The sequence below is a fragment of the Scomber scombrus genome, chromosome 19, assembly GCF_963691925.1.
Source record: "Scomber scombrus chromosome 19, fScoSco1.1, whole genome shotgun sequence".
Lineage (NCBI taxonomy): Eukaryota > Metazoa > Chordata > Actinopteri > Scombriformes > Scombridae > Scomber > Scomber scombrus.
This window is the reverse complement of record NC_084988.1, coordinates 19,067,549-19,080,795: the sequence shown is the minus strand read 5'-3', so window position 1 is coordinate 19,080,795 and position 13,247 is coordinate 19,067,549. Positions and strand designations below refer to the sequence as shown.

Here is a 13,247-nt window from a genome sequence, read left to right as displayed (position 1 = left end):
AGAGGGGCCAGGGCATCCAGCCCCTGCCTCTTCTGCTGTAAACTATCTCAGAGTCAATGATTGAGGCAAACAGCGCTGAGCAGGGTGAAATTGAGGTAACATTAGGTTTCTTTCTCACACACACAGCTTTAGGGCTCCAATTACGGTCAAGTGCTTTTCTTGCTTCTTTATGTGAAGCAGGCGAGGCAGGGCACCCGTAGGTGCTGCAAACATTGCACCTGTACCTCCTGGTAAGGTTCCATTATGTTGGCCTCCCCAAAGCAGGGCTGAGCAGCAGGGGAGACAGATGGGAGCAGGGTCAGGTTACCCCTGCTGCTGCTGAGAGCACGGCTGGGCCAGGGTCAGAAAGCACATGGTGACAGCACCATCATGTCAGTGCACGCGCACGCACACGCACACGCACACACACACACACACACACACACACACACACACACACACACACACACACACACACACACATAAAATCTGATGTTACACAATTACCTGATGTGTTGTTAAGAGGGACAAAACAAAGGACAAAAAAATAAGTAGAATTTCAAATTGATTTAATGAAATGTTTCAATTTTCACATTTCTAATAAAGATAGCAGGACCTCGGTCGTTAAAAACAGTTTGATATGTTGACAAGTAATGATGAAATCTTCAAGCTTTTTTTCCTCTTTCTCTTATACAAAGATTATATTACAGGCATTAATATATTTATATTCAGAGGGAGCTCAAGCCCTCAAATTTGACACAATGTACAAGGATTTCTAAAACGAGAAGAAAAAAAAAGAAAGAAGAAAAACATACTAGGACTAACACTAGCTCATTTTCTTCACGTATATAAGAAACACAATCCTTATCTTGGTCCAAACTATCATCTCCAGCGACTAAAAAGGGGGAGCAGCGACCCTCCTTTTTTTTTCTTCTTTCCAACAGACATCATCTAGAAGCTACAATCTTTAGATCAACATCCTGGGTGGTTCCTTCAAGTGACTTTGGGGAAAATTAAAAAAAACCCAGTGTGATCCAGGCCTATATTTCTATACATTCTTCAAAAAACAACAAAAAAAAGCACAAAAATGGATTGAACCCTCTCCACATCTACACCCCCCCCCCCCTTCCTGCTCGGGGAATGAACAAACAAAGAGGAGGCGAGAAAAAAAAGAAGAAAATTAAAGGAGAGCATGAGGAAAGTAAGGCATAGTAGTGCAACAGATGGGGATAGTGTTGCATCATGGGTGGAGCCCTCAGAGGGTGTGAGTCTATCGTGTATGTGTGTGTGTGTGTGGGGAACACCTGGCTACCATGACAACCCAAGCGGGCAGGTTGGAGAAGTGAGAGCGCCGGCCCTGGCTGTTGCTAGGAAGGCTGTAAGAGTTCCCCTCTGGCATGCCACCTAAACCCAGCCCCGCCACCCCTCTGCTATGGCCTCAGGAGGCAACATGGGAAGAGGGATCATGGGAAAGAGGAGGAGTCGATTCCATTCACAGATAAAGACAGAGAGGCGAGTGCACCGCCTATAATAAAGACTAAAAACTGAGAACCCCACGGTTCCAAATCCATCTGTTGTTGTTGTTTTTGTTGATGTTTTTGTTGTTGTTGTGGGAAGCAAGAGACACTGACCTTTAGAGTTGAAGTAGGAAGGAGGAAGGGAGGAGGGAGGAAAACACTTTGTTCTAGACTGCTAACGAGGAGACGTGATGCAGGGCGGCCATGGTTTGTCTCACACGACGAAGAGGAGAGGCTAAAATCTGATTATGGGGAGCGGAGGTGGTGTGGGACAGCGTCTTAAGAGGACAGACATTACACAGGCACTGTGAGAAGCTCCCTCAGAAATTCACACATATACATGCACACACTCACACGCACTCACACAAACACACACACACATATACATATACATACATGCTCGCACACACACACACACACACACACACACCAGTGCATGAAGATTCACCTGAGGCTCTGGCAGTATTTCTCCTCTATAAACAGCACATGAATACATAAAACACAACAGCAAAATAATTCATCAAATAATCCTCTCTATGTACATCTAGCAAACAGACATCAGCGAATAAAACTTAAAGCAATTTACATCCAAGAACAGAGAGAAACATTCAGCGCTAGTTAATCAATGACAGTGAGTGCAAGAAAAAAAAAAATGTCGGTGGGAACGTTGGAATGTCAATGTCTCAGCTTCACAGGACAGGGAAACTGATAGCAGAGGAAAGAGACAGGAGGAACTTATTCAATTACCGGACATGAGCCTATGTTAACGACATCAGAAAACAATTACAAACGCAGTCTTTTCTCATTCCAGCACAGTTGCATAAATCAAACAGTGACACAATCCATCGGAATTCATTTAAAAAGGAAAATTAGAGTGATAAAAAAAAACAAAAAAAACAACAACAACGCAAAAACAAATTTCGATTCGGCTCAAGTTAGAAAGATGTCATTGATTGTCCACTCTGGGTTCGAAACAATTAAAAAAAAGCCTCTGACTGCACGTACTACAGGGACTCTGTAGCCAGGAAGTCTGTGTAGTAGTGTAGCGAGGACAAATCATTCTGGGGGAGGTTTTCCCCCCACGCATCAGTCTTTCCTCCTTTCCCCCGCTGTAGGAAGATGGTTCAGGACGACCACTGAAGACTTCAACATTGTCCTGTCACCAACAGAAGTGGTGCCTTTTGACACAGAAAGGTTGTGGCAGATGCAAAAAGGAGGTAAGAAGGCAGACACATTTATAAATGGATACCAATCTCCTGTGCAGCTTTAGCATGATGCCATTTACAGCTGTGTCATTCAGTGCTTTGTTACATTAAGTGTTGACATAGATGAGATACAGAAACAGGGTAAAGCAGTCTCCCATTCCCTTACTACAGTAAGAACTTTGTTTTATTCCTAGTGCATCAAGGCTACACTAGAAATTGAGAAAAAAAATAAGACTTTTTTTTTTTTTTTAATCACAGGTTGTTTTAAGACTTTCTCAGTCAAGTCTTCCTATGTTGCTAATTCTTAAGCTGAACCCACGAGGATGAACATAAATAGCTTAGTCTCACGTCCATCTCGAAGCAGTTTGGAATGGAAATGTGTCAACGAAATCAATGATTGCCACTTAAATTAAAAAATTGCATTATGCTCCAGTTACATGATTATATGACACAAAATAAAAACAAAGAAAAAACAAAGCACACCAAAAAAAAAAAAAAAAAAAAAAAAGTCTTGCAGTCACGGCTGGGTGTGTGAGGTTCTTCGAGAAAAGATTAAAGGCTGCACTTGAGGAGTGAGGGGGGGAAAGGGGAGAGGAAGGGGGGGGGTTGAAGAGCTCAGTTGGAGGATTTGCTTATAGCGCTGGCTGATCGACGGAGTTTTCCGGAAACTCGGTTCTTTGTGGCACGGGGCATGGTGGGAGACACCTGGTCGACAGTAGTGTCCGTCGTCACCGTGGCAGCGCTGGCTTCGGTGCTCGTGCTGCCGGTGAAAGAGCCTGGGAGCGAGATGGAGAGAGAGTTTGTAGAGAGAAAGAAAGAAGAAAAAAAAAGTCGATGGAGAGAGACAGAGCTGGTCAGACGTGCGAAGGCATGATTGGACTTTGTGTGATTGTTTCATATCCCAGCATGCTTTGTCATGCACATGGCTGCTCCCTTAACCAAGATTACCCTCTTCAAAAGGATTTTCACCAACATTCATAAAAACTTAAAGTGCAAACTGTAAAAAAAAAAACAATTGTCAGGATTTGAGTTTCTTCTACGGCTGAATTCATTAGAATAATGATTTGAGGAAGAAAAAAAAACATTTCAGAGATTACATGCTGTTTTCACATGCTGTAGAAAAGCAAAGCTTGTTAAAAGAGATGCCGTCTTTCTCCCCAATACAGTTTTTCCAGATGCTTATACGATATAAAAAATGAGAGGTAACCTTTGTAGCTACGGACAAGGAAAAAAAAAAAGGATTCAGTACGCAGTGTGACAGCAGAATGCTTTGAATGAAAATAAAATTACACATTATGCTCTTGTTGTGAACATGTGGAGCCTTCCTATTGTCAAACATTGTCCTTTTTCAAAAAAAAAACTTCACATCCATGATTACCGGGTTGCAAACAGTAATAAGCTGGGAGGTGGGCATGAAATGCTGGCGAGGACAATCAAGTATTGTGAACGTCGCCCTGACTTCCTCAGTGTGCCCTGACCAAGCCCAAACCGCAGGGCCCCCCCCTTTGTCGCCCGCCCGCCCACCCGCCTCTGCCCCATGCCTCAAGTTTAAACAACTTTTCTGCTTTGTCGAGCTAGCATCTGGTTGCCTATTTTCTTTCCTATCCTTTTATTTCCTGCCATTTTTTTTCTTTTTCTGAAGCGTCTCAAGTTGCAGCAGCTAAAAGGAACGGCAGATGGCTGGAGTAACAGACACTCAGCAGCACAGTGGACACCGGCAGCATCCAGGGCCGCTGGAGGAGAGGAGGCTGGGCTATGGATGAAACATAGGGTTTGTGTATGTGTATTGTGAACAGCTAGAGCAGGAGGTGTGTGTGTGTGTGGGTGGGGGTCCCGAACACGCATTCTAAAATCTGCATATGAATATATTAAAAAAAGGGAGGGGCTTGATTAAAAATGTGGGCTGGCCTTATGGACAGAAGAAACCCCCGCATTCCCGTATTCTTCTATTCATTCCTACAGTAAACACTTTGTTTTATAAATGAAACTCAAATTGCATCTGCGGTGAAGACACAAGTTAGACAGGAGGAAGAACCATCCATTAAAGAGGATATATACGCAGACAATAGTGCGGTACAGTTCACCACTCACTCAACAGACTTCCCTTTTCGTTTAGCAGCCATTAAAACATGCTGCACTAAACAGTCATCGCTCCCACTGTGGCACTTAATGACTGTGGTTACATCAGTTTCTTAATGATGTTCTACTCTGTACGCTCTTATGTAAGAATTCATTTTCATAGTAAGATACTGAGTGAGAAAATAACCCAGTCCCAAAAGAGCTATGAGGCTAATGTGTCATTATTATCGAACCCAGCATAAGAACCCAGCATTTCCGCCGCTCCTCACTCGTACCCGAAACTACCTTACGCTGAGGTTAATTTCACATGAAAAGAAGACGGGAGAGACGGAGAGGGAGAGAAAGAAAACAAAGAGTCTTTAAATGGCCCCGCTATCCCATTGGTCCCCTCTGCAGCAGTTCAAACAAGGCTTTGGATGACAAAGACGTCTTCCAGTGTGGCAGGTGTTAGTCTCAGAGTCTGCCCCAGGCAAACAGGCACACTCCAACAGGAGGAAATGAGGAGGGTGGAGGGATTGGAGGGAAAAAAAAAAAAAAAAAGGAACGAAAGAAAAGAGAAAAGTGTTTGCTGGGGGAAGAGATAAAGGCGCGCCACATGCAGAAGCGAGGGCCAGAAGTGTAGCCGTATTGTTCATGCTGCTACTTAGTCAGGTGCTAATTGTCCCCACCGTGCATCACTCTCAATTACCAGCCTGGCCTAAACAGTAGGATACCCCCCAAATAAACAGCCTGGTTTCTCTGTCCCCGTTCCCTTTGTAAGAGCGCACAGTAAATAAAGCTTAGTTAGTGCTGAAGAAAAAAAAAAAAAAAAAAAGGAGAGGTGGTGGGGAGGAAAACAGCCAGGATGCGTGAATGAGCGAAGGGTAGGTAGGCCGCTGGATTCAAACAAGCTTCCGGTCTGACTCGGGGCTTACCTTCGCCATAAACAGTATTTGGACCTTTAAGATATTTTTAATCTAAAAAGGAAAAAAAAAACAGAGTAGAGCATCATGTGAGAGAGCAGTGGACACACACCAAACCACACTGCAGCAGGACACAACACAACGCTGCTGATAGGAGGAGGCTGCAGCGACATTCAGGCAGCGTGTGTGGCGTCCAGGTTAGTCAGCTGTCACTGGAAGTCAGACAGGGTTAACTGATTCGGGTGAGGAGTTAATCAACAAGTGCCACTTTTTTTTTTTTTTTTGAAAGCCATAACGTCTGCTGGTACCTGATGAATCTGTCCCATTTACAGTTTTCAAAAGTGAGGCAGTTTTGAAATCCGAAGCACGGATGGCGGGCAGTTCACGTGGCAACAACAGGCAGAGAAGCATTTACCAACAATGTTACAGCTAGAGAGGCTTAGAGTGAAAGAGTAAGAGAGGTGTGGGGGGCACCTCAGGTCATGGGAGCTTTTAAGTTGTTATCCACTAGAGAGAAGAACCTTTTTCTCTTTTTTTTTTAGTTGCCATCATTTATCTGAAAAAGTTTCTAAAATGAACAAAAAAAAACAAAAACAAAAACAAAAAAAAACTGAGCAAAGCAGTGCAAGGTGTCACACAACACGGAGGATGGAGTCTCGGATCCGTACAGATGGACTAGCTCATGCAGGAAACCGTGATGTTGGACTGAGGTTGCAGGAGTGACAGCGAGGTTGCATTCGGGATCATGGAGGACGAGGCTGTGGAGGTTACTGACAAAACCAGGAAGGGATAGAGATGGATGATTGACAGGAAGGCGGGAAAAGGTTAAATGTCTTACAGCATTAAGCATGCAGGATACTTCAAGTCTGGACCTGCTTTGCTTGTTGCAAAAAAGGTTAAATCAAGTGCAGCCCCAGTTACAGGATGGTGATGATGGGATTTATGGTCACCTAAATGAATGAATAGATGTTAGTGGGCTGTAGCTGGGCGTCATGCCTAGAGTGGAGGAAGCAAGCATAGTCTTACAGTCCAGTTTGGCCCAGGGGTACTCCATGTCCCAAACCATCCCCGGCCAACGCCTGCACGCTGTCATGAAGCATGGATGACATGTTAGTGGCAGCAATGGGAGCCAGAGCTTGATGAATGGAGAAACTCACATACAAGCGCACGCACGCACGCACGCACACATGGACACACGAAAGGCATGAGAGGGCAGGAGCACATTTTTAGAAAGGTGAAAATGAGGAGCAGTGTACAGCCAGCCATCACTGCCACATTGAAGCTATATGCTTGATGGGACATGGGGTATCAGGCATGAGAGATTACACTGATAAAATATATTTAAACACATTAAATATGACACCTAAAGCATTCAACACATCATTGAGGAAACAAACTGTATCAACTTGTAATTTAGGAAATCACGAATGGCATTTTTTACTACTTTATATGTTTTAGATCATATGATTCATAAAGAAAATCAATAATGAAAATAACACCCCCCCCAAACTGTGAGACACATACATAGTATATTGTGTCTGCTTGATCCTTGCAGTGAAATATTCAAACTCACATTAAACAGAAATAAACTAGATCTTCTGCATTATTTGATACTTATTTTACCAAAATTCATCCTTACAAATGTGCTATCTTTGCAAATTGTAGGTGTTCCAAAAGAAAAAGAATGTTTTATGTGAATGAACCCACCGGTGGCCCAATTTCCCCTGTTATGTAGAAGATTGCTAACCAAAAGGTGATTTGTGGAATTATTCAACAGCGCTCCTACATTGGTCAACCTACAGGAAAGTGACTGTTTACAGTAGCCTACGGGTTGTCCTGGATAAAATATGAATCGCCACACACGTATACACATAAACGCACCCTTGCATTAATCAATTAATCTATTTACAAGCGTAGATTCCGGAGAAATACAAATCACCGTTCAGAACGAGTTTCCGCAGCAGTGAGGGTGACACAACAGCCTCGCAGACTTCATTATGTTACGGCCTCTCACATTAGCCGCAGTCTGTGTCCCATGCTGTGAAACATTATTCTTTAGCCTGGCTAACCTCTCTAACCCCTCTCTGCCCAGCGGAGGCAACCTATGCTTGAAATAGTCCACCACATCTCCTAAGAGATATAAAGGATCAAGCTTTGGGAAATTAAAGGTTTTATTTCTTGTTTAAAAAAAAAAAAAAAAATCACACACACTCACTTCCTCCCCCCTTCTTATCTTTTCTTTCCACTTTGTGTGTATCTAATTTTTTTTAACTTTACCACCTATTCCTCAGTCTTTAAGAGGGTTTGGTGCTGAGAGAAGAAAAGAGATGATTGGAGGTCAGTCTGAGGAGATGTTTACACCTCAGCAGGAGACATGGGCCAGCACTATGGTAATGTGGTTGTCCACCTCTTGCTTGTCTCCTGCAGCTTGAATATCACACCTGCTGTCTCACAATTTAAAGTCCTGCACGCGTACTCGCTAACAGGCGTGCGGCTCGAGAAAATTCAGACAGTTAATTTTCACGTGCCAACATACACAATGAAAATATTACATACACTTTAAAAAAGAGACCCATGAAAACACACACGGGCGCTGACAGACTTGAAAATGACGAGACGTGCGCGGTGTGGTATTGTGGAGTTGTCAAAACAGAATGTGTGTCGGGATCCAATAGAGTGGAAAAGTGCAATCATGTATTGATTTCGGTGCTGTTGCCGATCGATCACAGCTGGTACAAGTAGGAAGAACAAGATAAGACACGTTTTCCATTCTATTCATCATGGACTGATAAGAGCACTGTGCTGACATCCGCAACCTGCTGTCTGTCGGGCTGGATCTCTTAAGTGTTGGTGAATGAGCTCATGAAGACGCACACACACACACACACACACACACACACACACACACACACACACACAAACACACACACACACACACACACACACACACACACACACACACACACACACACACACACACACACACACACAGACACACACACACACACGCAAACACACACACAGACACGCAATGTGCAACCGCCGTTTAACAAGGTTGGTTATATTCATAGGAAAGTAATTGCATGGAAAGATGCAGTTTGGAACAAGAAGAGATAAACAAGGTTGCGTGAGTGGGGCTTGAGGAAGTGGAGAAAGCGGTGTTTGAAGTCAGTCGGATGGCGTGAAGAGCCGGGGCCTGTTGTTTGATATTCATCAGAGAGCGTAGGCGTGGAAGAAGAGTGGAGAGAATGGAGGGGGGGGGGGGGGAATTGGAGGAGGGGACGGAGACAGACAGGTGTTTTGTGAAGGAGGTGGAGGAGAGACTGATAAGGATAAAGCAGCGAGGAGAGAGGTGACGAAGAAGGGGAAATGAGGGCATGAGAGGAAAAAGTGGAAACGTAATAAAGAAAATAGTGATGCGGCGGAAAAGAAAAGAGCATAAAAGATGCAGTGGAAAGAACATAAAAGGTGGGCAGAAGTGCAGTGTGGTTAATCTCTCACCTGTCCCACTCATCAGATAGCCAGGAGACGGGGAGAAGACCTGCGAGGCAAAGTTTTCAAAGGTCATGTCCTCTCTGTGGTTCTGAACAATGGCCTCCAAATAGAGAGCCCGCTCCTCGTAGCTGGTTGGATCTCATTAAGGGATGTAACATAATGGCATGTAGCAGAGGAAACAACAAAGCAATACATTTAAATTAGCCTTTACCTGCAATTTGAATTCTCACAAAATAATCACATTTCAGAATTTCATCAAAACATCCATCCGTAACATAACACGGTTAGGAGCGAAATAACAGCAACAGTTACAAATGGAATTTTTTCAGTGCTGCATTGCACAGACACTGCACTGTGAGAGCGGGTGGGGAGGGGGGCAAGAGGCAGCTTCACCGGTCAGGGCAGCCCACACCATCAGCAACCCGAGCCAGAAGCAAAGATGGAACAATCAGCCATGCCACATAGCCTCAAATGAGAAAGCAGTCTCCAAAATAATCGTAAAAAAAGAGAAAGAATACATCACTACTGGCATCAAAAAACCTCTTCCCTCCCTCCCCTCTCATCTCTCTCTCTCTCCTCTCTAATAGAACCCCTGCTGCAGGCAGCATGTCTAGGACCACCCTCCCCAATGTGCTGCCTGGCACTTCTCCGTGCCATCAGGGGGAAAATTGGAGCCATTTGAAATTCAGAGTGACAAGCAGCGACTGGAGCCTGGGCAACCAGCATGCAGGATGGATGGACGGATTTGAAATGAGGAAAGGCTCAAATAAATAAATAAATAAATGAATAAGCCTGTAAAATGGCTGCTGGGTGAGGGTGGAAAACATTCTGATGGCCATTATCATATCATTATCATAGATACATTGTGCTAAGTCGTGTTGTGGAATGGAGGCAAGTGCTGTGTAAAATATGGTAAAGGGAACTATTGGAGTTGAGCTCGCAGGACTTTTTTGCAATCTCGTATTATAATCAGCGATTATTCATTTAGATTAAAAAAGCTCTGTCTGATGGCGTCATGACAGCGAGCACTTTGGAGATTTAAATGTGTGTGCACTTTTGACAATGAGTGTGATTATTGTTGTGGCTGTCTGTTTGTGTCCATGTTTCCTTGATAGACGAAACCTAACAAATTGCTTGACAAACACTCTCTATCTCTCTCTCTCTCACACAAACACACACACACACACACACACAGTTCTAGTCTCTCAACACAGATACCCCCACCCCTCTTTTCCCCTTCGAGTGGCAGAGGGTTGTTTCTGACGCCAAGGCTGAACCAGGCTGAGCTGAGATAGGCTGGATTGGGCCGAGAAGCTCCGGTCTGGGTTAGATAGATAGGACGAGACAGTGACTGGGCAGGGGGCCTGCTGTGAGCACATGCCGCCACAGCAGGGGCCAAGGCAGACATGACCAATGGCTTCGAGAGAAGCGTGGCGAAACCGGGGTGACGGGCACCTGAGCCGGGACGCACCAGAGGGTACGACGGCCAAGCTTCTCTCAGGGATGGACAGAGGGCAGAATAAGACAAAGGATAGGCTGAAAGAGGAGGACGGGGAGTAGGATTAAGTTTGTATATTTGTGTAAATAGCACATGCATTCATCTCTATGCCCTATGAACCAAAGCATTAAAGTCTTGCTGGTCTGCAGCAGTAAGAGAAAATGGGGGGTGTGTAAGAAGCTAGAGGAGTCTGCTTGGTGAAGGAGTTTTTTTGGCATTCTTTTGCAAGATGACAGTCTTGGATGAATCCCTGTCAGGACAGGAAAACCAACAGATCCATTAGAGAAAAACCTCATATTTCACACTCCAAGTAAGAAAGGAGACAAGAGGAAAAAAATGAAGGAGGCCCTAACACCTGTCAACTAATATACTGTCTCTAATTGACCATTCTTTACAGGGTCAATATCTCCAATTAAAAGATGTACGTAGAGCAGCGTGACTCTACGTACGTAGTAAAAGCACTTTCCTCTTGAGCTCTATATCTGTCTTCCAGTCATAGCCAGACATGCAATGTCACTGTTTTCTGTCACTTGCTGGAAACAATGTTGGACAAAGAGTGGACATCCCAGGCTCTGCTGCCATGGTAACTTGGGTCACAGCTCTGTGTGGTGGGTCATATCCAGGGTTTTATGGATGAGAGACAGAGAGAAGGATGTTTGTAAAAAAGGACGAAATGTGCCCACGTAGGTGATAAGTGGAAGACAAATACGTGTGGACGAAGGAGTAATTGAAAAGAAATGATAGAAGTTAGAAGGAAGCCTCCGAATGAAAGACAAGGAAAGGGCGAGGAGAGAGACGGAGAACCTCGGCTCAGCGTGGGTCAACAGAGCCATATGGCTGTCCATTATCAGAGATGCAGATGACTGCAGGCCTGTTATTGAGATTCCTAAAGCAAATATTGACTCCAGCTGGAGCAGACGCTCTTCTCTGACTCTGACACACGCCTCTCCTCCACTACTTCCTTCCGCTGCCCTCTATCGAAGTTAGACAAATGGATTATAGTGGGTGAGAAAAAAAACCCTTCAAAGAATAAAATGAAGGGAGATAGTGTAGAATTATCAAGAGACGAGGGACAACATATGACAGGCCGCGAGGGAGAAAGACCGGTGGTGATGGAGGGAGACTAATAAAAGGTATTTTGGAGAAGAGTGAAAGCGAGAGCCATAATCAGCTCACTTAAGTAAATGTACGATGCTATCTGTGGGTAAAAAAATTGCTGCACAGAAATCAGAGCTGATGCACAGTGAGGGGTAATCTTGCTGTCTCTCTCTCTCGCACTCTCTCATCTTTCTGCTATTCTCTAATTACCAAGCCATGGGCACAGCTTGTTCCCCTGCATATGCACAGATGCTGCTGCCTCCATGCAGTAACTTAATCAAGTGACACGTCCAGAACAGTGACGCAAAGGCTATGTCCATGTCATGGACACCAAACACACTGACAGTGACCTGCTTTCAGGGGAGAAAAAAAACTAAACAAAACATCACAGCTACTGGTTTGTAGTGCCTTGATAAGCTTAATGTTTGTGACAAACTTCTCTGAATCACAAAACATGTTACACACTATGAATGTGTTCTGAAAGCCTTTCTGATATCACATAAAGCTTCAAACTTTTTTGTGCTATAAACATTCTCATAAAGAGAGGCATGAAATATAAAAAGGAAAATGCAGACAGGTGTACATTTCCACAGATGGACTGCAACTCAAGTCACCCGTGACATAACTGTCATTTACAGCTGAACTAGGCAGACAAGCAGGAGAAGCTGATGCGTGGGAGGAGAGTGTGTTGCGCCACTTTGGGAATTTCCACGGAACCCCTACGTTCCAAGCGGCTGCATTCCTATTAGGGAGAAGAGAGGGAAAACCAATGTAATGTCTATGGAGCGTGGCAACTATTCGGATAGTAACGAGAAAAACAAAAAAAAAAAAAAACACCCTCCCAGATCTGAGTTAATGTAACGTAACAACTTAAGTCTGGAGAGGAGGAGGTTGTGGGTAGGGAGTTTTGAAGGTAAGAGGAAGCAGGAGGGACAAAGAGAAAAGCACAAATCATATCTAATAAGTATATTTACACATATAGGATAATGGTTTTAGTGTATAACAGCTTTGTTTTGTGCCTAGTGATGACAAAGCTACTGGATCCCCGAGACAAACACTAGCACACAAACATAAAGGTCAATTATGCACTAAAACACAACATGCAGCTTGCATGCCCAAAAACATTGGTAGGCGTGGCTGAATTAACACCACCTGAGACAGACAGTCCAACGCCACCATACCTGTGAGGGCATATGTGCATGAGTATACGGGTCAACATACGTGTACATGCATATGTATCTGTGGGTGTGCGCAGATACGTATGTATACATATGCATGTGTGCTGTCCAGATGGCAGGGAGGTTAGCTCTGGGGAAATGGTGGGGGTCAAGCATCTTGGTGGATCAAAGCCAAGGTCAGGGCAGCTGCAGTGGCCCATGTTCAAGGTGAATGGAGGCCTCAGATGGCTCTTCATTAGCAGGCTGCTCCATCCCTGCTGGACCCCATCGGCCAACCGCCACCAACCCTCATCATC

General features: G+C 44.4%; 1 protein-coding gene across 3 annotated transcripts in view; it reads right to left on the bottom strand.

Moving 5' to 3' along the window:
* Positions 1 to 531: 531 nt before the first annotated feature.
* The window catches only part of ralgapa2 (Ral GTPase activating protein catalytic subunit alpha 2), a 91,309-nt gene continuing 78,593 nt past the window's right edge, over positions 532 to 13,247 (bottom strand). The window contains exons 39-41 of one of the 3 annotated variants that reach the window (XM_062440992.1): positions 9,184 to 9,305; positions 5,695 to 5,736; positions 3,344 to 3,477 (exon numbers count right to left, since the gene is read on the bottom strand). In XM_062440992.1, coding sequence (XP_062296976.1) covers positions 5,732 to 5,736; positions 9,184 to 9,305 — 127 coding nt within the window. In that variant the 3' untranslated portion in view covers positions 3,344 to 3,477; positions 5,695 to 5,731. The other 2 variants (XM_062440990.1, XM_062440989.1) reach the window with 2 other exon arrangements.